At 39.9% G+C, this 26596-nt stretch overlaps 1 protein-coding gene across 3 annotated transcripts in view; it reads left to right on the top strand.

The window, feature by feature from the left end:
- Positions 1-15566, top strand: part of GPALPP1 (GPALPP motifs containing 1) — a 32091-nt gene extending 16525 nt beyond the window's left edge. For all 3 annotated transcript variants that reach the window (XM_043477829.1, XM_043477828.1, XM_043477830.1), the window contains exons 6-9: positions 331-495; positions 4555-4653; positions 11716-11934; positions 12548-15566. In XM_043477829.1, coding sequence (XP_043333764.1) covers positions 331-495; positions 4555-4653; positions 11716-11934 — 483 coding nt within the window. In that variant the 3' untranslated portion in view covers positions 12548-15566. The remainder of the gene's footprint in view (positions 1-330; positions 496-4554; positions 4654-11715; positions 11935-12547) is intronic.
- Positions 15567-26596: the final 11030 nt, after the last annotated feature.

A 26596-nucleotide genomic window follows, 5' to 3' on the forward strand; every position in this document is an offset into this window, starting at 1 on the left:
TCAGGACTGATCTCCTTTAGGATGGACTGGTTGGATCTCCTTGCAGTCCAAGGGACTCTCAAGAGTCTTCTCCAACACCACAGTTCAAAAGTATCAATTCTTTAGCACTCAGCTTTCTTTATAGTCCAACTCTTACATCCGTACATGACCACTGGAAAAACCATAGCTTTGATTAGACGGGCCTTTGTCTTTCTCTTAATGTCTCTTTCTGTTAACATCTGCCTCAGTTGAGAAGCATAGTCACTTAGGTAGTATTCTACACATATATGCATAAATGTCCACACTTTGCAGGCTACTTTTTTTTTGTTTAACTTTTTATTTCTCTTAAAGGATTCATCTAAACCAATTACGAGAGAGTCTTGGATGACTGAACTTCCTCCAGAAATGAAAGACTTTGGTCTCGGGCCCAGAACTTTCAAGAGAAGAGCTGATGGCAAATCTGGAGACCGATCAGTCTGGACCGACACTCCAGCCGACAGGGAAAGGAAAGCTAAGGTGAGAGGGCTTCTGCGTTCCTGTATTTCTGTCCATGTTGGCTCTATTTTGAAAAAAATAGAAAGCAGAATTATTCCACGGTACAATTTCTTAGCTTATGATTCCAAAGGGAAAAGATTTCCCTTGAAGGAAAGTTATAAGGAAAGAAAGCAGCACCAGTTGCTTCCTGTGTATTCACTTATACTGATACTGTTTCCCAACAAATTTGTCTCATTAAACCTCAAGAGAACCTGGAGACGTAAGTTTATTAACCTCATTTTATGAAAGGAGACAACTGTCCCCTATGAGGTCATTTCTTTTCTGAAATTAAATGCTGGTAAGTGATGAACAGTAATTCCATTCTCGACCTTTCTGATTCCAAATCCCCCAGTCTTTATACGTCATACTGTCTCCATGGAAGTTTCTTTCAGAATATCTTGGAAAAAACCAAGGCACAGATTAACCTAGCAAGTTAAGTGATAGATGGTGACTGTCTCTGAAAATAACAGTAGCTCCATTGCACTAAACTTCACATTACTGTCAAGATAGGCAAAAAAGCCCTTTCCTTAATACATTGAGTAATTTACCAGAAAAAGCAAAAGCTCTGCATAAAATACATCATTATTATTAGATTTTCTTTTCTTGGATTTCTACACTTACTATGAAATACTCCATTGTCAAGAATCCAACCAGATAACTCCTTAAATTCACTTCATCAGAGATTCCAATTTCCTTGAGTTGTGAATGCTATCTTAAATGCTTGACTAATTGGCACCTTACGATTATAACTTATCAGTTCTAAATTAAACAGTTCCTTACTTAATCCATACCCCTAACTCTGTTTGTCTTGTTCATTAGTACCTAGAATTATGAAGATTTCTATTTTCACTCTATAACCAAAAATTGAATGTCTCCTCTGGCAAGCATCATGTTTGGTCACAGGTGACAGAAAAAGCTCCTTAAGACACTTTGATTTTCATGAAGAATTGGTTGTGAAATAGTGTTGTTCTTAAAATGTGGATGGTATGTGGGAAACGCCTCATTTTAGCAGAATATGTGGCAAAACCATAAGTTCTCTTTTGCCCTGAAGATTCAAGGAAATCCAAGAGTTATAATAGAAAGGTGAGATGAACCAACACACCTGGGGGCAGAAGATGCGGCAGAAGGTGGGGTACAGAGGTGAGCCACACCCCACAGCCCCACTTCTGGGCATATACCCTGAGGAAACCGTAATTGAAAAAGACATCAGTGTTCACTGCAGCACTGTTTACAATAGCTAAGACATGGAAGTAATCTAGATGTTCATTGACAGATAAATGGATACGGAATTTGTGGTATGAATACATATATATAATGGAATGTTATTCAGCCATAGAAAGGAATGCATTTGAGTCAGTTCTAATGAAGTGGATGAACGTAGAGCCTATTACACAGAGTGAAGTAAGTCAGAAAGAGAAAGATTAATATCGTGTATTAATTCCACATGCATACGGAATCTAGAAGGATGGTACTGATGAACCCATCTGCAGGGCAGCAGTGGAGATGCAGACAGAACAGGCTTGTGGACACTGTGGGGGACGGGCAGCGTGAGACAAATGGAGAGCATAGTGTGGAAACATACATTACCACGTGTGAAATAGAGAGCCTGTCGGAATTTGCTGCATGACCCGGGGGACTCAGACTGGGGCCCTGTGACCACCTGGAGCGGGGGAGGGAGGTGCAGGAGGGAGGGGGCACATGTAGACCTTGGCTGAGTCATGCTGATACATGACAGAAACCAACCCAATGTGGTAAAGCAATTATCCTCCAATTAATAAATACATTTAAAAAATTGAAAGATATGAGCCTGTGAATGACTAGTGTTGGAATGCCTGTCTGCTCTTTCTTAACTGGTCTTCTATAAAAATAACCTACTGGCATTTTTATAATTTAGCCTTTAAGATCGTCTCCAAAAAGACAACTTAATACCCTTGCTTACATGGATTTTTTTTTTTAATATTATTTACTTGGCTTATTCAGGTCTTAGTTGCCGCATGGAGAGTCTTCCACTGTGGCGTGTGGGATCTTCCGTTGCAGCCCACAGACTCTCCAGCTGTAGCGTGCAGGCTCAGCTGCCCTGAGGCTGTGGAATCTTAATTCCCTGACCAGGGATCAGACCTGTGTCCCCTGCATTGCAAGGCGGATTCCTGACCGCCAGGAAAATCCCTTACGTGGACTTTTTATCTGTGCTTTTTTCAGACCTCCTGCTCCTCACTGTGTGTGAGTAGATGTCTAGCCTGCAGCTAGATATGCAAGAAGTCTTCCTCAAAGAAAAATAACACAGAAAAATGGAACGAAGAGAAAGTAACCAGTACAGTTTGAACTTAAGATTTTAGATCCTGTGATTGAGTTCTTTAGACCCAGTCCTTCTTTTTACGGCTAAAAGTGTTTTGTTGTATATTTGCAACAGACTCACAAAGGGATTATTAATACCCCTTAAATCTTATGTGATACTATATCACAGCATGTAATACCGCAGACATATTTGTGGTAGAATTTATCACAGAAAGTATCATAGAGCTGTCCTTGATAAAGATCATGACTAATTTTTTATTTTTATAACAGATCTTAGTCAAGTTTCCTTTTTTTCCTCTCTTTCCAAATATCCTTTTTGTATGTTTTTTTCCATCATTTTCCCTTTTTTTTTAATTTATTTTATTGTCTTACTTTTTATGTTTGATTCCCTAGCATTCATCTCCCCACCACTAATGCCAACATGGCCTAAATGAAGTAAGATTAGAAAGAAATGAAAGTGTTATGCATAAACTAATTGAATAAGATCTGTTATGATCTTGCCTCCCAGTCTTGACTAGATTTACTAACTCTTAGATGGTCAGGTTTTCACCTCCATCTTATCAGAACATCATTTTTCTCTTAATATTACAAGTAAAGAATCTGTTTCTGGGAAAATTGTTATGGAAAAATGAGAAATGAGCTACTCCTATGTTATGGTTTTTAGCATACTTTATTAAGTACAGTGTTGTTTTAGTCCATTATTTAGATAAAAATTGGGGTCCTCTTAGACTTTATCTTAAGGAGATAGCAACAGTATAAAAACATGCTTTGAGAAAAATAGTTTTCAGTTTGTGTCTGAGCCTTAGTCATTCCTGGTTGGGGCTGTATTCTCCAGAATTTTTTTTTTTCTAACAACTAAAATTTATTGGAAATTTACCTAAGTATTTCATCAGTGTGTGTGCCATAGTAAATGGTATATCTTTTTAAATTTCAAATTCTGATTGTTCGTTGCTGGTATGTTTTGTCTGTTGGCCTGGTGTCCTGCAGCTTTGCTGCGCATCTGTGTGCTCAGTCGTGTCCAGCTCTTTGCGACCCCATGGTCGGCCCATTGAGCGCCTCTGCCCATGGGATTCTCCAGGCAAGAATACAGGTTGCCCTTTCTTTCTCCAGGGGATCTTCCTGACCCAGGGATCAAATCCACATTTCCTCTGTCTCCAGCGTCAGCAGGCGGATTCTTTACCACTGAGCCACCTGGGAAGCCCCAGCTTTGCTGTACTTGCTTGTTAATGCCGCTGCTGCTGCTGCTAAGCCACTTCAGCCGTGTTAATGCCGAGTTGTTTAATAGATCTGTGGAGTTTTCTACATTGACACTCATATGTCTTCTGTGAATTAAAGATAGTTTTATTTTTATTTTTCTATATCCCTTTTGTTTCTTTCTTTTCATTTTTTTCCCTCAAGAGTGCTTTTCCTGGTTTTGAAAACAGTAATGGAAGATTTCTTCTTAAGCCTTATTTTCTCTTCTACATTTTATTACAGTTTGTCAGACTCATCTCTGAGTTTGATAGAATCCAGTTAGTTGATTGGATGGAGGTTTTGTGGGCTTTTTTTGTTGTTTTCAGGAAAATGTTAGAGTAGGAGACTAACAGATCCCTTGCCAAGAATATTAACATTTCTAGTGGGAAGAGAATCAACAGGCCTGGCCTTGTCTAGTCTCCTGTTACTCAATCTGAATTAAAATAACAGTATTTCTTGTTCATTTTTTCCTGATAATGTGGTTCCATAATGTGTTATCTGTTCGTTCCTCAGGAGATGCAAGAAGCAAGAAAGTCATTCAGTAAGAAGGATGAAGAATATATACTGTCAGGAAGGGATAAGAGATTGGTTGAGCAAGTCTCCTCATACAATGTAAGTCAGAGAATAAAATGCGTAACCTTTCTTTTTTTTTTTTTTTTTACATCTTTTAATGCTCTTCTCATTTTTTTTCTCTTTTTCTTGTTTCTCTTTCTTTTATATGTTTTTCTCATCTCAGTCTTTTTCTATACATCTGTTCTGAAAGATACTCTTGTGTGTACATATATATATACACATATATGTATAATCCTCATGTTGTGGGCTTTTTTAATGCATCTCTTAATATTTCAGTTCTTTTTTTTTTTTTAGTTATATATATATTTTTTAATTTAGTTTAATTGGAGGCTAATTACTTTACAATATTGTAGTGGTTTTACCATACACTGACTTGAATCCTCCATGAGTGTACATGTGTCCCCCATCCTGAACCCCCCTCCCACCTCCCTCCCCACCCCATCCCTCAGGGTCATCCCAGTGCACCAGCCCTGAGTGCCCTGTCTCATGCATCGAACCTGGACTGGCGATTCGTTTCACATATGATAATATACATGTTTCAATGCCATTCTTCCAAATCATCCCACCCCAGTTCATTTTTTACTTGAATCATATATCAGAAATTCAATTCCTGGAGATGGGTAGCACATGATCAGAAAGTAAGAGCCCTGTTAACTCCTAGAGATACCAATTCATACATTTCTAAATATAAGTCAATTTAGAATATTTGATGTAAAGATTTAAATAAAAGTATGAAACTTTAAATATAGTTCAATTTAAACTTGAAAACAGTCAGGATTCATTGGGCAAATTATTATTTTTGTAATTGTCTCTTACTCATTTCAAAAAACCTGGTATTTCACTCAAAGAATAAATAAACCACTGAACCCTTCAGCTCCTGAAAGGTATTCAGGTGTTTAGGAAAATTACTTTCTGTTCCCAGTGCATTAGTTTATGAAAAGTTCTATAAGCATTAAAAATGTAGTTAGCAAAGTTTTCACAGACTTGAGAGTGCTTCACTCACAATAGCCTTAAAAAGACTTCTGTAGGAATCTTCATAGGAGCTTTATTCATAACAGCTAATTTCTTTGATAAGCCCAGGTATCTACCAGTAAGCAGCGGGGCAAGGGGTGGGTATATATATGATGAAATACGACTTGGGAATAAAAAGGAAAATTACAAATAAATGCAACATTGTAGATTAATCTCAAAGTCGTTATGCTGAGTGCAGGGAGTCATACCCAAGATTTCACACACGTGTACCACTGTATGATTCCATTTATATGAAGCTCCACAATAAGCAAAATGTGTCTGTGGTGGGAAAAAATCAGAATAGTTGTTGTTGGAGTGGGAATGTGGAGATGGACAAGAAAGGAACATGCAGAGCTTCCTGAAGTGATGGAAATACATTCCACATATTGCTAGGAGTTCAAATTGTAAAGCTCAGTGAATGTAGTCTTAAGATTTGCACATTTCATCGTATGTAAATTTACTTTAAAAGAAAACAGTGTAAACAAATACAGAACATGTAATGATGTCTGCAATTTACTTTAAAATGCTTCCAAAAAATTAGGGTTTGAGTCTTATGGTGAAATTTTGGTTACTTATGAGACCTACTTTTCAAAATATTAATATGGTTTTCAGACTGAACCACCTCCTAGTATTGATAAATTCAGCAATCTTTATAAAATATGACCATGAAGGCAAAAGAGTCTGACCCGACTGAGCGACTAAGCACATGAAGGCAAAAGGAAAACCAAACAATTAGAACCTTAGCATGGATTTTCTAAAGCTTCTGAGAAGCTATCACCTTCAAACTTAAGTGCCCTAGTTTTTTACAAATTAGTATAAAACATACACGTTTTGTTAAATTATTAAATTTGGTAAATCAACAAACTGGTGGTTTGGCAAATTGATCTCACATGAGTTGGCTTTTGGTGTGATATTCTGTGAACTAACTGCTTCTATATGTTTTTATTACTTACTTATAAGTTCGGTCCTCTGCATCAGTCACAGTGTGCAAATAGTGCTAAACTAGGTAGACGGCACACCTGAAACAAACTGATGTAACAGTTCATTTCTTTTATCATAACAGTCCACTTGAATTGTGTGATTTGACTATAATAGTCTAGTGGTTTAATGTATTCCTCTGTCTTTCTTGGTGTTCAGTTTATTACTGTAGGGGATCAGTCAGTGGAAACTGACCATTTTTTTTTCTCCATTTGTGTTCACTTTTTGTTACCTTCTACAGTTTTGCCCGTCAGTGTAGACCATTTTCCTCAGCACCAGCTCTAGGAAGGACAAGCAGGACTTCTACAGCTTCTCACAGTTTCTCCAGACTCTGCTGTCTGTTTCCTCCAGCTCTTTCTTAAATCTTCAGCCTTTCCCTTCCGACTCTTGATAGCCTGTCTGCCTTCATCCTTATTGTCTCATTAGTGAATTATTATCTCAGTGGAAGAAGGGAGGGAAAATGTGAAGAAATTGCACTAAAAGATTAAATTTTACAGTATAAATGTTTTACATTTATATGTACACATATAATTATATTTATTCTCCATTATAGTTCTCCATCCTCAGATTAACCCTACTCCTGTGCTATCCATTCTCTTTCCCCCTCTGTTAATACCAAACTACCAGACAGAACCATCTGTCTTACGGGACACCTGTGTGAGAAGCTGGTAGATTTTAACAGCACAGGTTCCTGAGATCCACGGTTGGATCTGTCATGGGGCTCAGGAATCTGTTTTTCTTTTCAATCAGTCAAGGGTGGAGAGAGATGGTCTTTCAAGTATTTTTACTCAGTATTTAGAGTATTATCCCCTCAAAAAACTTCTCCTGGACATCCAAAAATAGTTTGGATGTCATTATAAGTTTTGATAGTTAGCAGAGATACAATTTATAGCTTGTTTTATTATTCTTTTCAGTGTTTCAAATGATATCTAAATGCCTTAGCAACTTATTATCTATTAATATCCTTTAAAAATATGTATGAACAAGCTCTTCCTTAACAGTTGGAAATTTTATTTCATCCTTTTTTCTTCTTGAATACATAATTTCATTTCTCTTATGCCACAAATTTTATCTTAATGGAATTCACTTTTATGCTTAAAAGTCTTCTGTGATTAGACTTGATAAGTCATATTTCACTTCAGCAAATCTATGCACATAAATTGAAACCAAAAGGTTTTAATTTCCTATATCTAAAGTCTTTAAATGTTTACACTTTTCTTTCCTTTTGGATTAAGTTGTAAATTCAGTTGATCAAAATGATATAAACATATCTCGGATTTTGATAATTATTAAATTTCAAAAGTAAAATGTAAACTTAATATCTTAATGAAAGACCTTTTTTCCAGTTACTTTCTGGTCTTTTGATGAATGTTACTCACTGCTAGAATAAGACAGATTTCAACATCAAATATGTTCTTTTGTTTGTTCATTTTTATAGTTAAGAGTCTTATGGTTAAGAGTTAGGAAACCATGTTCACATAAAGCAGTGGGTAAGAATGGAACACAGTTCATTATCATGATGTCATTCAGTTCTTTAAAGAGTTTCTATTTATTTACTTAAACCTCAGAATGATCTATTAACAAAAAATTATTATTATTAATGTCTCCCCACTTTCACTCTGTCTCAACTTTGATTTTTTTTTCACATCGGTCCCTTTTTTTTTCAACTCGAACGGTTTGACATTTAGTAACTTCTCAGCTGAGGGCTGTTTCCATCTTTTTCCAAAGGGTACAAGCGGGCAGCATCACCACCCTACTGGATACTGAAGGGCGGGGTGAACAGGGAGAGGAAGGACTGTAGTACCCTGACTCTGCAGCCCCCCGAACAGGGTTTATTTCTCAGCCTCACGTTCCAAATCTGTATAGTGGAAATAATAACATTTAATGTATATTGATTATAAATTTAGATCTTGTCCAGATTACAATATAGTAAATGCTCAGTAAATTGAATACTTAACATTTATTGACTGACTCTTATGTACTCCGATATACTAAATCCTTTGTATTCCTTAGATGACCTAATTCCTACCTCATCCAAATATTTGGACATTATTACTACCAGGATTTATTATTTTACGGCTGAGAAACTTAGGCATAAATTTCTTGCCTGTGATCAACATGTGTTGAAAATGTCAGCACCATCATTGCTACTCTGATTTTTCCAAATTCAGCACTTATGTTCTTAACTGTTTCTCCATGCTATGTGTATTGATAGGTTATTTTTTCTTAGCAATATTTGATTCTGTTTACCTCCAATTTCATTAAAAATAAAGGTTTAGAAAGCACTTAACTTGCAAATCAATTTGTTTCCTAAAGATGTATGAAATGACCAACTTATATGAGAGGGATTGAGAAGTTGGAAATAGTGCTAATTTAAATAAATACTTACTATTACAGCATCCAGCTAGAGCTCAATTTATAGGAAATAACAACCACATAACCTAGTTGACAAAGTCAGATCTCATTGTCAAGTCAGACAAGTGAGACTAACTTTCTGTGAAAATGTCTGACTTCATTTCTCTGTTCAAATAAATATGATTATGATCATTTCTATGACACTTCTGAATTGTACCGTAGGCGGGTAGGTGCCATGAATTTGTCTTCTGATGAAATAAGATGCTGCCACCTTCAGCATTTCTTACCAGTTATTTTGCCTTCACTGAGCTCTCTTCATGTCTTTGCTCTCAAATACATTCTCTGACAGGAGACAGGGTCTGGAGGAGATGAGGTTGTTAAGCAAAACTTGCCCTGTCTTTCACTGTCCCATTCTGCAATGTAGCTGAATTCAGAAACATTCCAACAACAGCAGAAATACCATTCCAAAAGGATATCACACTCTTTTAAGAGAAATTATGTTTGAGACACAAAAGAGCACAAAGCCTCCTGGGTTTCCAGTTCCTTGATTAGAACTTTCGTTCATACCAGTATTGCAGGTGTTTTAATTTGATGCTCTGGAGCCTTGTTCCTCAAGACAGTGTTCTCTAATAAGATTCTGAAAGGCCTCTCCTTCATTAAATGGAGAAGGGCTGTAATAAAAGGGTAGACATCCTCACAAGATGCATCATCAGGCGAGTCCGTTTCAAGTGAGGCTACGTGAAGCAGCTGAGAATCACGGGTAGAGAACGTTGAAATCCCCCGTGCCTTCAATACCCCTTGGAATCCGCTCTGTGTGGCCCCCAGGGATACACACACACACACACGCACACGCACTGCAGTTGGAGGCTGCTGGTCTGTACTGCCTGCACCTACTCACGCATCACACACACACACACACACACGCACTGCAGTTGGAGGCTGCTGATCTGTACTGCCTGCACCTACTCACGCATCACACACACACACACACACACACACACACGCACTGCAGTTGGAGGCTGCTGATCTGTACTGCCTGCACCTACTCACGCATCACACACACACACACACACACACACACACACACGCACTGCAGTTGGAGGCTGCTGATCTGTACTGCCTGCACCTACTCACGCATCACACACACACACACACCACACCACACACACACGCACTGCAGTTGGAGGCTGCTGATCTGTACTGCCTGCACCTACTCACGCATCTCACACACACACACACACACACACACACGCACTGCAGGCTGCTTGGAGGCTGCTGATCTGTACTGCCTGCACCTACTCACGCATCACACACACACACACGCACACACACACACACGCACTGCAGTTGGAGGCTGCTGATCTGTACTGCCTGCACCTACTCACGCATCTCACACACACTCACACACACACACACGCACTGCAGTTGGAGGCTGCTGATCTGTACTGCCTGCACCTACTCACGCGTCTCATGCCCTGCTCCTCCAATCCAGGGCTATTCTGTCTTGTCCTTTAACTAATACTGAAAGGTCTGTGATGAATCTCTTAATTTATAAAACCAGTTGCCTCTGCTCAAACCTCATCCTCCTAGATATATTTGAAAATGTGAAACTAATATCATACTGTAAATCAGCTATACTTCAATTTTTTTTGAAAAAGAAAATATGAGCACCTTCCCCAGCTGAAAAGAAAGAAAATGAGGGTGATAAGGAAAGCTGAAAGGGACAGAAATTCTCTTGGCACACAGTCTATGCCAGGACCATGCAGACTTTACCTGCACCAGCCTTGGATTTTGTCATCTCTGTGCTGTTGTTTTTCTTCTTTGAGCGTGCTTTTGCTTCAGCCTGGTGGTGCCTATCTTTTCCATTCCACCTACAAAGGCTTCGTGGACCAGCGTATCCGTGAAGCTTTAATCAGGCTCCCAAGAGAGAAAGTAATTGCTCCCTTCTCACCCATTAACACTGACTCATCATACGATGCTTTGCATGATGGTTATTTAAACATTAGTTTCATGTCCATTTTTTTCTTTTTTGATCATGTGCCATGAGTTCATAGATACCTTTATTTTGGTTGAATTGAATTTGCCTCTGATACATATTTTCTTCAGAGATGCTGTCTTGGATTTAGAAAAACCATTGAGGGACTTCCTTGGTGGTCCAGGGGGTAAGAATCCACCTGCCAATGCAGAGGACATGGGTTCAGTCCTTGGCCCAGGAAGATGCTGCAAGCCGCAGAGCAGCTCAGCCTGTGCTACTGACCCCAAGCTCTAGAGGCCGAGAGCCACAACTCCTGGAGCCCGTGTGCTGGAGCCCGTGCTCTGCAACAGGAGAGGCCACTTCAGTGAGAGCCCTCACACTGCAAGTCGGGAGTGGCCCCCACTCACCGCAACTAGAGAAAGTCCTCGTGCAGTGAAGAAGACCCAGCACAGCCAAAAATAAATAACTTTTTTTTAAGTATTAAAAAAAGAAGGGGACTTCCCTGGTGGTCCCGGGCTAAGGCTCCATGCTCCCAATGCAGGGGGCCTTGCTTCAGTCCCTGATCAGGGAACTATACCCCACATGCCGCAACTAATACCCAGCACAGCCAAGTAAATAAAAATAATAATTTTTTTTTTTAAAGAAGAGAAACAATTGGGGTTTGTAAATAGCCCTCCTTAATGTTCACCATTACTACTTCATTTTTTGTTTCATGATTATTATATTCTGCCAATGACCTATCCAAACTAAGATTTTTATTTCTGCCGTCTTGCTCTCCCCAGGAATCAAAAAGGTCAGAATCTCTTATGGACATTCATCATAAAAAATTAAAGAATAAAGCTGCTGAAGATAAAAATAAGCCCCAAGAGAGAATACCATTTGACCGTGATACAGATCTCAAAGTTCATCGATTTGATGAAGCTCAGAAAAAAGCCTTGATAAAGAAATCTAGAGAACTAAACAGCAGGTTTTCACATGGCAAAGGCAATATGTTTTTATAAGTAAGTATCTATCAGTAAGGTATATTTTCATATTGATAAATTTTGAACTTTTTTTCTAAATACTATTACCTATAACTGTAAAAATTGAATCCCTTTTATAATAAAGTAGATTATAAACCTGCAGATTTCTTTTTTCTAAATAACTGTGAATTTTGAAAATTCAGCCTTGTGGAATAAAAAATATGTTATCCTGGGAAAGTAGACTTGTCCTGATAGTAACCTAACAGGGCATTACTATTCAGAATGCTGAAATAAAAGCTTTTCATTTGTGAGAAACGGGAAAGAAAAGTGTGATTTGAAGCTTGGGTAAATATGCATGCTTTATTAAAGAATGAGGTTTCTTAGGTTATTAAATAAGATCACAGAAGATATTCATTGCTTTTAAAAGGTTCTGTGTAAGTTAAGGTTCAAAGCCATTACATCACCCATACATAGCCCAAACTGACAAGGGTTCATAATGGTGATTGCATAAAAGCTAAGGTTGCTTCTTAAAATCTTTGTGATTTTTAATTGGATGAAGCCTACATCAGTATTAAAGTGTGGCTTTAAGGGAAAATACTGTTCAGATGAGAATTATTTTCCGACTTACTGAATTTTCTTATTCTTACTTCAGGGGGATTTCCCTGTGCAATGAAGAAGAGTTGAAGAATACCCCTTTTTTCTGTCTGTCCACCTTTATTCCTTTCTTTTGAGTTTCTTAAGATTAGAGGATGACTTTGGTCTAAAAAACCAAAAAGATTTACCTTGTTCTGTGCGTCCTTTAAAATCACGTGAAAACATAAAACCAGTGTGTCTTTTTAGAGGAGAATTTTATTTATGTGTCTTTGGCTTCTGAGGACATGTGGGCTTTTCTTCAAATAATCATTTTTAGGATCCTCCCACCCACCCTCACGTGTGCTCCATAAGATCTGCTCCGGCCCATCTAGGGCGTCTCCCACAGCCCGAACCCCCCATCAGATATCACCAGCCTGCCCTGAGAGACTGAGTGGGATCCTCCCAGTGAATCCATGAATTTGAAGCTGTTTTGGTTTCCCTCTAAACTGCAGTCAGTGAACAGACAACATTTACTTGAAAACAGAGGGTGTGAAGGTTTTTTCTATTTTGTTAGCAGTTTGCTTGTTTGGTCTGTCAGAGCTTTTTCTTTGTGGTTTGGGTTTTTTGGTTGGTTGGTTGGTGTCACAAAGAGGGACCTATGCATGTGCTAAGGAAAAACTACTTTGATTTTTCCAACTTTAGTAAGTAAGCCTAGAGGATGCCTTCAGAGGTCACACCATTAACCATTAGTGGTGTGAAGTCTGAGACCTGGTCTCTGTGTTCTTCACCGAAGCTTTGTAAGTCTTTAAACTGCCTCAGGGTGATCTGACTTGGCTCATTTATATGTAACATGTTTTAGCTAATTCATTGTGGACAGATCTTTACAATCAACCATGAATAACTTTTTTTAAAAAAATCAAACTCATATTCCCCAGATATAAAAATGGAAACTAATCAAAGCCACCATGATGGAGGATGGTGGCCCGTGATGCTTCAAGCGCTGCCTCTGAAGATGTTAAATAGAAAATTCTCAACAGTTAGGCCTAAATTCAAATTCTGGACGTTATACTTTCTTACAGATTAATCCCAATTGTTCTGCTAGTTCTGTGTTCTAGTTTTGATGACGCACATGGTTTTAATGGGAAGAGATTCTGAGTCCTAGTTCATTTAGGCTTCATGAAAATTGAGTAAATTGTTCAGTCAGATTGTGGGCCAGATTTTTCTTCTTTTGACTATAGAACTACAATGATACCTTCCATAAGAGTAATCCACTCAAGAGTGTTACTGTTTAAAAGATGGATTTTTTTCTCCTAAGCAAATTGAAAAAGTTCCTAGTCTAAGCAGAATTGAATAGAGCTACCTTTTGACTGAAGGTCATTTTTAGTGGGTGATATTTTCTGAACACAGAATTTTGTAGAAGAGTATCTATTACTTTCACTGATTTTGTTATAATTTTTTTTCTTCTGATGAGATGTTTTCTAGGTCCTTATCCTCATGTAAATTCCTAATATATATATATTTTTGAGAAGCTTTTGGTATTTTTAAGATAAAAATGTGGTCTTTGAATACTTATTTTTGCTTTGCTTTCCTCACCGTAAGATAGAGAGGGATATTCCTATAGTACGTATTTACTGTTTCTCCCATCATGCTTGGAATGTCTGTAACCTCACCAAGAGAGAGAAAATACTGATACTTTCCACAAGTGACCACATCACTGGTACTGCAGGTCTACTGCTCTTTCATGCCACCCTGAGGACAGTTTTACAAAATGTGAGGCCAAACCAGAGGTTTTTTGCCCTGTGGAAACACTAAGCCCAATATAACAACACTGACAATAAAAGAACAGAACAGCTGTTTGCACAAGATGGAAAAGTGGTCTTCATTTCATCTCCTCCCCTCTTCAAAGCTGCCCAAGGCCTGAAAAATCAAGTCTGTGCTCCATCTGGCAGAAAATTGGGATTGTTGGCATTTTCTAAGAACTTTTTAATTTTCTTTACTTCTTGGCCCAATTTTGTAGAACTGTGACCTCTTTTGAAACCTAAAAATAAAGAAGAAAAAAGAACAACTCAAGTTCAAAGAGTAAAGCAGACAGTTTTAGCATTTTTTACTGTTTGGTGAAGGTGATATTTTAAGTTCATTGTCCCTGAAATTATACGATTTTTGTTCCACTCTCTAAATTGTCATCTCAGATTTTGATGCTTCAAATAATACCAACATTACCAGTAAATCAATGGCTCCAGCAAGTGGGGGAATTGACAGAGGGAACAAAAGGTGAGAGGTGGTAGCTACACCCATAATAAAGTTGTCTCATCAGATGACTTTTTTTGTATCGGGAAAAATATCATAAATTAATCCCTATGCCCAAAGAAAAAGAAAAGCTACAGTTTTACTAAGAAGTCTTTATCTTGTTTGGATGTAGCAGCTTCTTCACATTTGTCACTTGAACGTTTTATGGTTCTTTGAAGTAATGATATTTTTTATAAGGAAGGTTGAGCTTTACATGGTACCGAGGCCTACATGCTCCATAAGAGATAATCAGTCATCATATATAAATTATTTGATCCTGAAACATCTTGGTACTTTTTGTCTCTTATATAGGGTGGATAATGTTAACATCATCACTTAGAAACATATGATCATGGGAGATAGTTTTTAGACTATTTACAGCAGCCCATATCACTTCTCTTCCCTGTTTTCCATGGCAATGATAGGTATTATTAGGGAAAAGAAATTCTCTGTTGAGCTGTATACCTAAGAGGAAGAATCGACATGGGGGAGGTAGCTAGAAAGAGTCACCCAAATAACAGCAATGCCAAGTCTTCTACTTGAGAATGTTAATTTTTTTTTTTTTAGTTTGACTTCTGAAACCATCATGTAAGTTTAGTCTACAGTTCCAGAAGGTCATGCATTTCCTGTTATTGGAGAGGTATATTTTTTTGCAGCTTAAATATTTACTGTGACTATAGTGTGTACAAAATTAAAAAGCTATACACTGTCTTTCAATCTTTTCATTTTGAATTTATGATTAAAAGACTTTTTAGAAAAGAATTTCTGAGGTGTTATTTTTTATGTATGAATAAAGATGCATCTATATCTGAGAAGTTGTGGCCTTTTATTTTTGCTTTATTTGTTTAATGTTAATTAGCTTATCTGAAGCAGGCAGTGTTTTTAAAGAGAATGTCCTGTAAAGATTTATTCTAGCCAATCAGATCATTGTGGGGGTAAAGTCTTTCTACCCAACTCACTTACCAGATTTTCATTATCCCAATATATTAACTATTTGGGACTTCCCTGGCAGTTCAATGGTTAAGACTCATATTCCCAATGCAAGGGGCATTGGTTTGAGCCCCATTGGGAAAATAATATTCCTCATGCCACATAGCTCAGCCTTAAATAAAAAATTACCCATTTATTTAAAAACATAAGATAGACAATTTGGAAATGCCCTTACGAGCACCATGACACAAGAGGGGCTGACACTAGCTTTATAACCAATATTTCATTGTTCTGCATATTGGAAGATTATATGACAGTTTTGGGTTTTTCCTGGGTTGTTGATTATGAGATTCTGTGGGTTTTGCTTTTTGTTTTGAGGGGTTTTTTTGTTTTGTTTTGTTTGCCTTTTCTACTTTTCAAATTCTTTCAGAAAGCATATATTCTTTTATAATCCCAGGGAGAAATGAGCTTTTTGGTTTTAAGCTCTAATTTTGTATTACGTAGTGTCAGAAACTGAACTACTAGGGAGACAGGACTCAGGATTTCTCTGTTCCTTAACTGGGGAAGTGACCAAAGGAGATACTTGGCAATACAAAAGCTAAGCATTAAATGATAGGAATCTGGACGTAGAGTATCAAGTAAAGAGAGCCCTTGAATTTTCAGATCGTTTCCCTATAGTAAGTATTTCTTTAGGAAATATTGCACTTGTTCATTCAGTAAACGTTTGTTAAATACCCGGGTGTATTCTAGGTGCTAAGAACACAGTGGTGAACCAGACATTCGTAGCCCTTGTCCATGAAAGGAGGTTCTGTGCTAGTCACTACAGAGTATTCACAGGTACGTAACCCAGATTCCCTGCCTTGTGATAAGTGGGAGAGCAGAAGATGTCATTTAAAAAGTAAGAAAAAAAAAAAGTAAGTGCACATGATGAGGTTGACTTAAAAAAAAATGCATAACAGAGTTTTGAGTTATTTGGGGCAATATGAGGACTATAACCCGGGAGACAGTATTTCAGATAGCTCTGAGAAACTGCTCCAATAAGGTTGTGAGAAATGTCAGTAAATATGTGCTTTTGGTGATGGGGGAGTACATGCAACTAAAGCACATATTTTTGCAGCAGGTTTCAGCAAGTCTCATGAAGGTTACTTCCAGTCACGAGCAGCAGTGGAGGATGAAGGATGAAGGAAAAAACCATGAAGTATTTTTGTGCTTTTCTAGATATGAGGAGATACAAGAATTGGGTTCATAAAACCAGCTCCTGAAAATAACTATCTGAAGACCTGTTCTGCCAGTTTTTCCCAGAGCGGAGTGCCTCATTTCTGCTCTTCACCCTGAACTTTTCCAGGGGGTGTTAAAGGTCAGCAGCTGCAGCAGCACCTGATCTAATCTCTGTAGAGGTAAATGACGAGTGCCAATGCTAATAACTGCTGTGTGGTAGACAGGAAAGTAAAGAGTAAATCCTAAATGTTCACAAGGAGAATTCTTTTCTCATTTTATTGTGCCTATATGAGAAGATGGGTGTCAGCCTAACCCATTGCGTCATTTCACAATATGTAAATCAAAGCATCGTGCTGTCCACCATAAACTCATACGATGATGTATGTCAACTACTCAAAACTGGGTGGGGGGAGTCACATATTGTAGTAAGTGTTATAAAGAAAACTGTGGGACACTCCAACATGTAATTGAGGATGAAAATCCTACCTGAGTAAAGAGAGAAGGAAAGTCTGAAGAGATGTTATTTAAGCTGAAACCTAAAAAAATGACAAGCTCAGTTCAGTTCAGTCACTCAGTCGTGCCCGACTCTTTGCGACCCCATGGACCACAGCACGCCAGGCCTCCCTGTCCATCACCGACTCCTGGAGTTTACCCAAACTCCTGTCCATCGAGTTGGTGATGCCATCCAACCATCTCATCCTCTGTTGTCCCTTTCTCCGCCTGCCTTCAATCTTTCCCAGCATCAGGGTCTTTCAAGCTAACAGTTCAAAAAATGACCTGTTACTAAATCAGGTCTGGCTGCTCATCAGTCAAATACTCAGGAAAGTTGCTTTTAATCAGAATGGTGATCTGAGCAGACAGTGGAATCAGTGCCCTCTGAATATTCTACTCAGTTGTGAAAGTTTTTAAAAGGAAAAAGGGAAGTAGCCTCAGTTGATCGTTGAGGTTGGGAGTCAGAGTTGTTGCTACCCCCCACTGTGTATAGACTGTGTGCAGGCTTGTTGCTCTTGTTCACACAATTGGTTCATGAGATTACTGAAGGGGAAGCTAGGGAAGAGATCGGGTCATCTGGTTAATTACTTAGTTTTCATTTCTACTTCTTTGACCTATGGGAAGAACAGGTTAGGCAGGGTATTGTGTGATCAAAAGATTTGAAAGATGTGCTAGGGCCAGAGATGAGCAGAGCATAGGGGTGCTCTGATTTAAGGTTAGTGACAAGATGAAAGAGGCCTCCTGCAGAGAGCTCTTTCCTATCTAAAGCTGCTTACAGCCTGACCACACATGCCAAAACCCTGAAGCATTAGTTCCGTGGTATTTGAAGAATCGCACCAGCGTGGTGGTGTACAGTGAGAAATATAATCAGGATTGGTCCCTGAGTCAGTAGATACTAGGAAGTCCAGGGAACTTCACTTACCCTGGTTTTAGAAGCTAAATGGAGACTTACAGAAGAGAATGGCTCTTGGTCACGTCATAAAAATCACATAGCAGTTGGCCTGATGGATCCTGACACCAAAGGTCTACCTTTCTGGCCTTCGAGAATTCTCTGTAAGCATGTCTGAGTTCATGCCTTAGACCCTTGCTCTGTATGGTGAGTTTAAGACCTTGCTCTGTACGGTCTAAGAAAACCTGTATGAAACTCCACTAATAACGGTCATCAGTTACCAGAATATTAGTCCATTGAACTCCTGCCTATATTACCAAAATTGCCATTATTTAAATAGAGCTGTCTGGGATCTTTGTTTTTGTTTTCTCAGAATTTGTTATGAATTATTGTTCCTTTCCTCCTCTTAGGCCTAATTATTGAGGAGTATATACATCCTTTTTAAGAGCTAAATAGCACTAGATTAATTCAACAGATGTCGATTGATAGCAATTAATCTTTAGAATTCCAGGACATGACAGAATGTTTTCATTTAAGGACTGGAGAATACAGTTAGATCTGTGCCTTAATTTGTAATCCTTGAACCACCTCCATCAGAGTCACCTAGAGAGCTTATTCAAATGCAGATTCCCAAAGCCACCTCTACTGAAAGGGAACCTGAGGTTAGAGTCAGAAGTCTCCATTTTTAACAATTATCTCTAATGATTCTTTGTCAAGTTTGAGAATCACTGCACTTATTATGTATATCCCTGTAAACCTTCCCCTCTCCCTGATACAGTCACTTTCCTATATTAAATATTCTTTAAAACATAATCATTTTATGTTACATGGCTATATTCACCAGTACTGGTAATACTTGCATTATGAAGAGTGGAATATCATTTCGACTGAGTAAATTGATGCTTAAACATTTTCATTCTTCAAACATCTTTACCAGCCAGCTGCTGCAGGGTTTAAGATTATACTATCAGTAGTAATTCAGTTTCATTAGACTTTGTGTTCTCTTGGGCACCTTTGAAAATGAGAAAGTCCCTGGGAACAGTAGTTAGGTTATAAGATCTCTGTCCTTGGCTGCCTGGGGGCCCAGGAGATCACTGAACACCCTGGAAGTATAGAACATTGAGAGGGTAAGTGGGCTCAGCAGGATGCTAAAGATGAACTTCAGAGTGGGTGCCTTGTGACTATTTTCCTCAGGGGAATTAATCAGTGACTGTTACTGAAGTACTTTGAGGTCTTAGGTAACTGCTTTGGCAGCTTAAGTATTATTTTAACTAAGCTAGCCAGGTTACATTTAGCTATCAATTTCTGCCTTTGCTAATAAAAGATAGCTATAGATAAAAGAATGGCAACCAGCAAAGGTATGTGATTACTTAATTAAGCCTGAAAAATGTCAAGAACCTATGCTAGAATATTGAAAAGCATTTTGAAACTCATTTTCAAGTCTCTCTAATCACCTCCTTTCCACTGTGCAGCCTTTTATAGAATTTCCATTTGGTTTCCTCAGGATGGGTTAATGTTGGCTAATCAGGTCATATGATCAGGTATTTAGTACTAAAATTTTCCTTTTAGATAATCAGCCCTCTGAGATAAAAATTAACTTGTTCCTTTTATAACTGGACACAAAAGCAGAAATGGAGCTGCCAATGTATATAACTTAAGATGATTTTTATCTTTTTGAGTAATGGCTGAAAGCAACATATCTTGCTCCCCTAAGAATACATAATACTCTAATACCTCAGCCACACACAACACACTCTAAGAAAGCAATTCATTAACCTAAGCTTGCTACTTCTGACACCACGTTCTATGAAATTCACCCAAAGAATCAATCTAGAAATTGTGGCCATTTTTCAGTCTTCATGTTAACTAGATATTTTATAGTCTTTTAAATTAGTCGTTTTCTTTCCAACAGCCTTATACACTGGTAATAAAATTGTCATAGTTGGAAAATGAGACTCTTAGAGTTAAAAATGTTTGCCAGTCAAACGTGTTTGTCAATAAAGACAAGGTAAGGCTTCAACCCCATCAGCTTATGTTAGTTGACCCACTCGTTGTACGGTGGTGCTTCTAAGATAGTAATGTGAAAAGATGGGTTCAGAGCATTTCCTTTTACCAGCTAATCATAAAGAGCTTTTTTAAAAAAATAATCACATTTATATTCTTGTTAATGATTGCATATCAATACCCAGAAGGACTGCATCTTCAGTTCAGCATTTATCAGAACTGAGTAATACCTACGTTTAGAGGAATGAGGGGTGGTAGTTGAACAAGCATGATGTGGACCAATTTAGACAACAGAAACCTCTGGGTCCATGTTTTTTAAGCTTCAGTGTTCATCAGAATCCCCTGAGAGCTTATTAATAATATAGATGCCCTAGCATCATTATCAGAGATTTTGGTTGGAACTCAGGCATCTATTTTTGACAAGCTTCCCAAGCAATTCTAACATGCTTCAAAGTTTGATTTGGCCCAAAGATGGCACGTTAAGATTTCTAGAATCAAAAAGGTCAGATTGCTGTCATGCTGTGGCCACTGAGCCTCTTGATTCAAAGGATAGACAACAGGACTTCCCTGGTGGTCCAATGGTTAAGAATCCATCTTGCAATGTGGGGAATGCAAGTTCAATCCCTGGTCAGGGAACCAGGATCCCACATGCTGTGGAGCAACTAAGCCAAATAAATGAACAGTAATGATGATGAGGGGAGAGGTAGAAGGCAGAACTCATTTCCCAGCCTCCCTTGCTGCTAGAGCACAAGTATGTGTGTGTCTTGGGCTCTGCCAATTAGGGGCACCCACGTAGCATCGGGATTCCAAGAAGAGAAAAGTAAAAAGTAAAGAAGCACGTGTTCCCAGAAAGATCTTACGCTGGTGGAGGCTAGATAACCTGACATGTTGGAGGCCTGTAACATGGTATGAAGCAGTGGTGACATGCGCGTTGCAGTGAGATCAGACATACCCCTGGTTATATAGCTTCTGGACCTACATAAACGCCAGATACATTATTTTGTTTGCAACTAAGAGCTCTGAGTAACACAAGGGCGTTATGCTCTGCTAGTTAGGAGCATAAATTTTGGAAACAGTAACTTGAAATCAAATCCAGGCCCTGCCACTAACTGTAAACTTGAGAAAGTTTCTTAAACTATCTCAGCTGTAATTTGTCTTAAAATAGGGGACACTGATAACTCCAATACTTTGGCCACCTGATACAAAGATCGGACTCATTGGAAAAGACCCTGATGCTGGGAAAGATTGAAGGCAGGAGGAGAAGGGGACGACAGAGGATGAGATGGTTGGATGGCATCACCGATTCAATGGACATGAGTTTGAGCAAGCTCTGGGAGTTGGTGATGGACAGGGAAGCCTGGCGTGCTGCAGTCCATGGGGTTGCCGAGTCGGACACAACTGAGTGACTGAACTCAGCTGAACTGATAACCTCACAGGTGGCGCTAGTGGTAAAGAACCCTCTGCCAGTACAGGATACATAAGAGATGTGGGTTCCATCCCTAGGTTGGGAAGATCTCCCTTCTTGCCTGGAGAATCCCCAAGCACAGAGGAGACTGGTGGGCTACAGTCTGTAGGGTCGCAAAGAGTTGGACACGACTGAAGTGACTTAGTCCACACACACACCTCACAGAGTGCTATGAGAGTTACATGAGAAGACACATCTAAACAGCACAAAATCCAGCAATAAAGGATGGTTATCATTATTCCTGGATAATAGCCCTAGTCATTTCTTATGACCTCAAAAAATCCCTACATTTATTAGGAGTCTTGGCAGCAAGTGAGAGAAACTTAATTCAAACTGGCTTAGGCAAAAAATAAATAATTTATTCACTCATGTAATGAAAAGTTCAGAAGGTAGCCAGGCTTGAGGTACGACTGGATGTGGACACCCAGGTCACGTCACTAGGATTCTGTCCCTGTCCCTCAGCCTGCTTCCCTTGTGTGGACTTCATCTTTAGGTGGGCTTAGGTGGTTGACACAGATAGCACCCCCTCTAAGCCGGCAACCTTAGTTCAGTTCAGTCGCTCAGTCATGTCCGACTCTTTTGCGGCCCCATGGACCGCAGCACCCCAGGCTTGCCTGTGCATCACCTACCAGCTTAGCAACAAATGAAAAAAAAATCCTCTCTTTCCTACTAGTTCCAGCCAATAATACCCAAGGACTGATGCTAATTGGCTCTAGGGATCAACTTTGGTCACTTGTTTACCCCTGAATCAATCATATATGGTCAGGAGGTCGGTCACCCAGTAGTCCAGGCTGGTTCACGCTTCCACCTATTAAACCCAATCTAAACCATAGGGGCTGAGAACTTCTGAGAACTTGTGAGGGTAGTTCCCTAAAAGAAAGTGAAAGTGCTATAACTGGCAACGAGATAAGCCATGCTACAGAGCACAGTATTCATATCGATTCATTTCCTTGTACAGTGGGAACCAACACAGCCTTGTAAAGCAATTATACTCCAATTTAAAAAAAAAACTGGTGCTTTCAATAGCCCCCATCTTATTTTTTATCCTCACTAATTCATTAATAAGAATATCAGTTTTCTGTTTACCAAAATGGAATATCACTCATCTACCCCTCTATTCACCTGTGGTTCACCATTGTGAATCCCTCTGCATTAGGTGTCTGTTTTTTTCAGTTCCCATGGTTATGAATTTTTTGTGGGGGCTAAAGAGAGAGCAAGCACACACTGACCGGCTTCAGGGATGACTTAGCCTGGGTAGGTTCTGCCCCGTCAGTCAGCACTGCGTGTCCCCTATTTACTGGCATCCGTGAAATCTGGCATCAAGAAGTACATTTAGCACAAGGAAGATAAGAAATGAGGCTGTCACGGTTTATTTACCACATGCTGCCGCCGTATATAAACCCCAATACAATTCCAAATGATTGATCTAGCCCTTCCATTTACAAACAAGGCAAGAAAAAAAGACAAGAAGGCAATGAAAAAAATGTAAAGAATTGCCACCCTCAACCCAAGTGAGAAAGCTTGCCTGACATTGCCGATTTATCATGTATCTTGATAGAAGGCGTCCAATATCTGAGGCAGCCCTTGAAGGAGGTTAGCCAAAGCTGGGGCCCCAAACTCCCAAATCACAAAACTAGGGGCAAGCAGGAAGGGAAATAGGAGATGCTCAGATTTCTCTCTTGAGCACCCGGAGAGCTGTGTCTGGAGTGTCAGGGGGAAAAGTCATGGGCTGGATAGTAGCCCCCAAAATATGTGTCCGCCCAGAACCTCCGAGTGTGACCTTATTTGGAAGAAGGGTGTTTGTGGATATAATTACATGAAGGATCTCAAGATGAGATCAGATGGTCCCTTCATCCAATGACCAGTGTCCTTACAAGAGAAAGAGTGATTTAAGACAAAGACACATTGAGAGGAAGGTTACAAGAAGACAGAGGCAGAGACTGAAGTTATGTTGCCACAAGCCAAGGAGCTCTCCAAGCTACTAGAACCTGGAAGGAGCCAAGAAGAACTGTCCCCTGGAGCCTTCTGACTCCTTGATTTTAGACTTCTGGCCTATGCAATTTTGGGGAGATGAGTTCTAAGTTGCCAAGTCTGTGTTTTTGGCAATTTTTTTGCAGCAGCAACTAGGAAACTAGTATAACAAGATAGGGGGCTTTGCTGGCGGACCAGTGGTTAAGCATCTGCCTTGCAGTGCAGGGAACATGGGTTCGATCCCTGGTCGGGGAACTAAGATCCAACATGCTGGGGAGCAGCTAACCCTGTGTGCCACAACCAAGGAGTCCATGTGAAGCAATGAAAGATCCCACGAGCCACAGCTAAGACCTGACACAGCTAAATAAATTATTTTAAAAAAAAAATAGGAGCAACAAATTTGCCTTCACTTCCTCAAGCCCGAGGTGAAGCCTAGTGTTAGCAACTTCTCAGCAACCATCATTGGTTGAGGGCCTGGTGGTCAGTAGATCTGTCAGGTGCACTAAAGATTCTGGCCTCTGTGATTGATGGCTCCCTAAGAGAGACTGGAGGGGTTGTTAGGAAAGAAAATGAATTCTGGGCAGGTAAAAATTTGAAAAAATGAAAAACACCACAATTAATAAAAGGCCTGATATGAAATAGTTAAATATGGATTTTTTTTTAAAATAAGTGTTGTCAAACGAAGGTAGTTCGTTAATAAATTGCTGTTTAAAATTAGCAATCAGATATGTTGCCATATTTGCTCCTGGCCTCCTATACATGGCAGTTAGATCATGTGTAAACGTGTCATTCTAGAGAGACAAAAGGTGGAGTATTTTTCCTTACATGGGTAGCTGTTTCTAAATGAGCTTTGTGTGTACTGCCTCACAAGCAGTTAAGCTTCAGTGTGGGCAGTAATGACATTAATTTAGGCGATAATAATACAGATTATAGTTATTAGAATATGAGCCTTGAGTTCTCGGTTATAAGGCAGAAAAGTCACAAGGCAATTCAGGAGCCATTCAGACCAACTCAGTGCGTAGTTATAGCCCCCAAAGCTAGTAGGGTATTGGATCATATAAGAGAGAAAAGAAATACAAGGGAAATAGTTGTACTGCTCCCTGTTCTAGTTTCTGTAACTCAAGGAAAGACATAGTAGAGAAGAAGGATGTCTACAGGAGGAGAATTGTATTGATGAAGTCCTGTGAACAAATATTTTTCAAGCTCCCAGTGTTTGAGCCCCTGGTCTCAGGATGCAAAAATGATTAAGACGTGGTCCTCAACTTCACAGCCAAGAGAGAGAGAGAGAGAGAGAGAGACAGAAATAGCCATGATAACGCAGCTCACCAAGGCCAAGACAGAGATACACGGAGAACAGCAGGAGAGCACAGAGGAGGCCAGCTGGGCCCACGGGGCTGAGCTGAGACCAAATGAGACAGAGGGCGACACAGGCGCTGTTACGTGTGTTTAGGAGTGAGAGGGACCGGTCCGAACGGCAAGACAGTGGAGGGGAGACACGGGGAACTAAGGGAAAACAATCTCGCTGAAAGGCTGGAGCTAAAGGATGGTGGGGACTTGCCTGGTGGTCCAGTGACTAAGACTCCACACTCCCAATGCTGGGGGCCCAGGTTCGCTCCTTGGTCAGGGAACTAGGTCCCACATGCTGCAGCTAGGACCCAACACAGCCAAATAAATTAATAAAAGGATGATGAACAGGGATTAGCCTGGGATAAAGAGGAAAAGAAATCCACACCCTCAGAAAGTGGGGAGGAGGAAATGAGGGCAGTTATGGGTATCAATAGGTTTTAGGTAAAGTTCAAAAGGATAAGGAAGATTATTCCTGGCATAATCATTTTGCTGAAATTGAAGTTTTTTGTTTTTTTTTCTTTTTAACCTTGGGCTGTGTGGAGAATGTGATGAACACTCTGGATGTTCTACCTCTTAAAAATGCACATTACCCAGATTCTTACCTAGAATTTCAGTTTCCCAGCCTTTGAATTCCAACCATGGACTCTGGAGAGAGAACCTGCACTCCACCCAGAAGAGACTGATCAGTTGCTGAGAGGAAGGGGTTAGGGGCTTACAGGTGTGGAATCAACCCTGAGGGCAAGGGAGATGGCCCTTGCCATCTCAGAAACCAGCAAAAGATGAGTCGTAGCCTTGATCCAGATTGGGATCAGGTTAAGAGAAGTGGAATCCCAGGAGGAAACACAAATGATTAGCGCACCTTCCAGGGCTTCCCTGGTGGTCTGGTGGTTAAGAATCTGCCTGCCAATGGTGGGTTCGATCCCTGGTCCTGGAAGATCCCACATGCCGAGGAGCAACCAAGCCTGTGTTCTACAACTGCTGAAGCCCGCACGCTTAGAGCCTGTGCTCCACAACCAGAGAAACCTCCGCAGTGAGAAGGCCAAGCAACACAACCTCCTCGCCACAGCTAGAGCAAGCCCTCATGCAGCTACGAAGACCCCATGCAGCCAAAAATAAATAAAATAAATCTTAAAAACACATTCCAGACTGAGTGGGGAGGAAGAGAGGCCATGAGGAGACTGACAAACTGGAGGGGGTGCTCTGTGAGCTGGAAAGGAAGCTGCCTGCAGTCTTGCTGGGACAATTCCCAGCACGCACTCCGCTGCCAGAGGTGGGCACACCGTCAGCTCTTTGGAGCTGCTCTAAATTGCCCTGTTTCCCTCTTGGGCCATTTGTGCTTCCACTGAACGTCTGCACCGCCTACTTCTCCCTCCACATACAAATTTACTCAAGCCTCTCCCATAATTGAAAGCAAAACGTCGGCAATGAGGATTTCCTGGAGGTCCACTGGTTAAGACTCTGCCTTCTAGTGCTGGGGGTGTGGGTTCAATCCTTGGTTAGGGTCGGGGAGGTGAGACTAAGATCCC

Source organism: Cervus canadensis, chromosome 9, assembly GCF_019320065.1.
Source record: "Cervus canadensis isolate Bull #8, Minnesota chromosome 9, ASM1932006v1, whole genome shotgun sequence".
Classification (NCBI taxonomy): domain Eukaryota; kingdom Metazoa; phylum Chordata; class Mammalia; order Artiodactyla; family Cervidae; genus Cervus; species Cervus canadensis.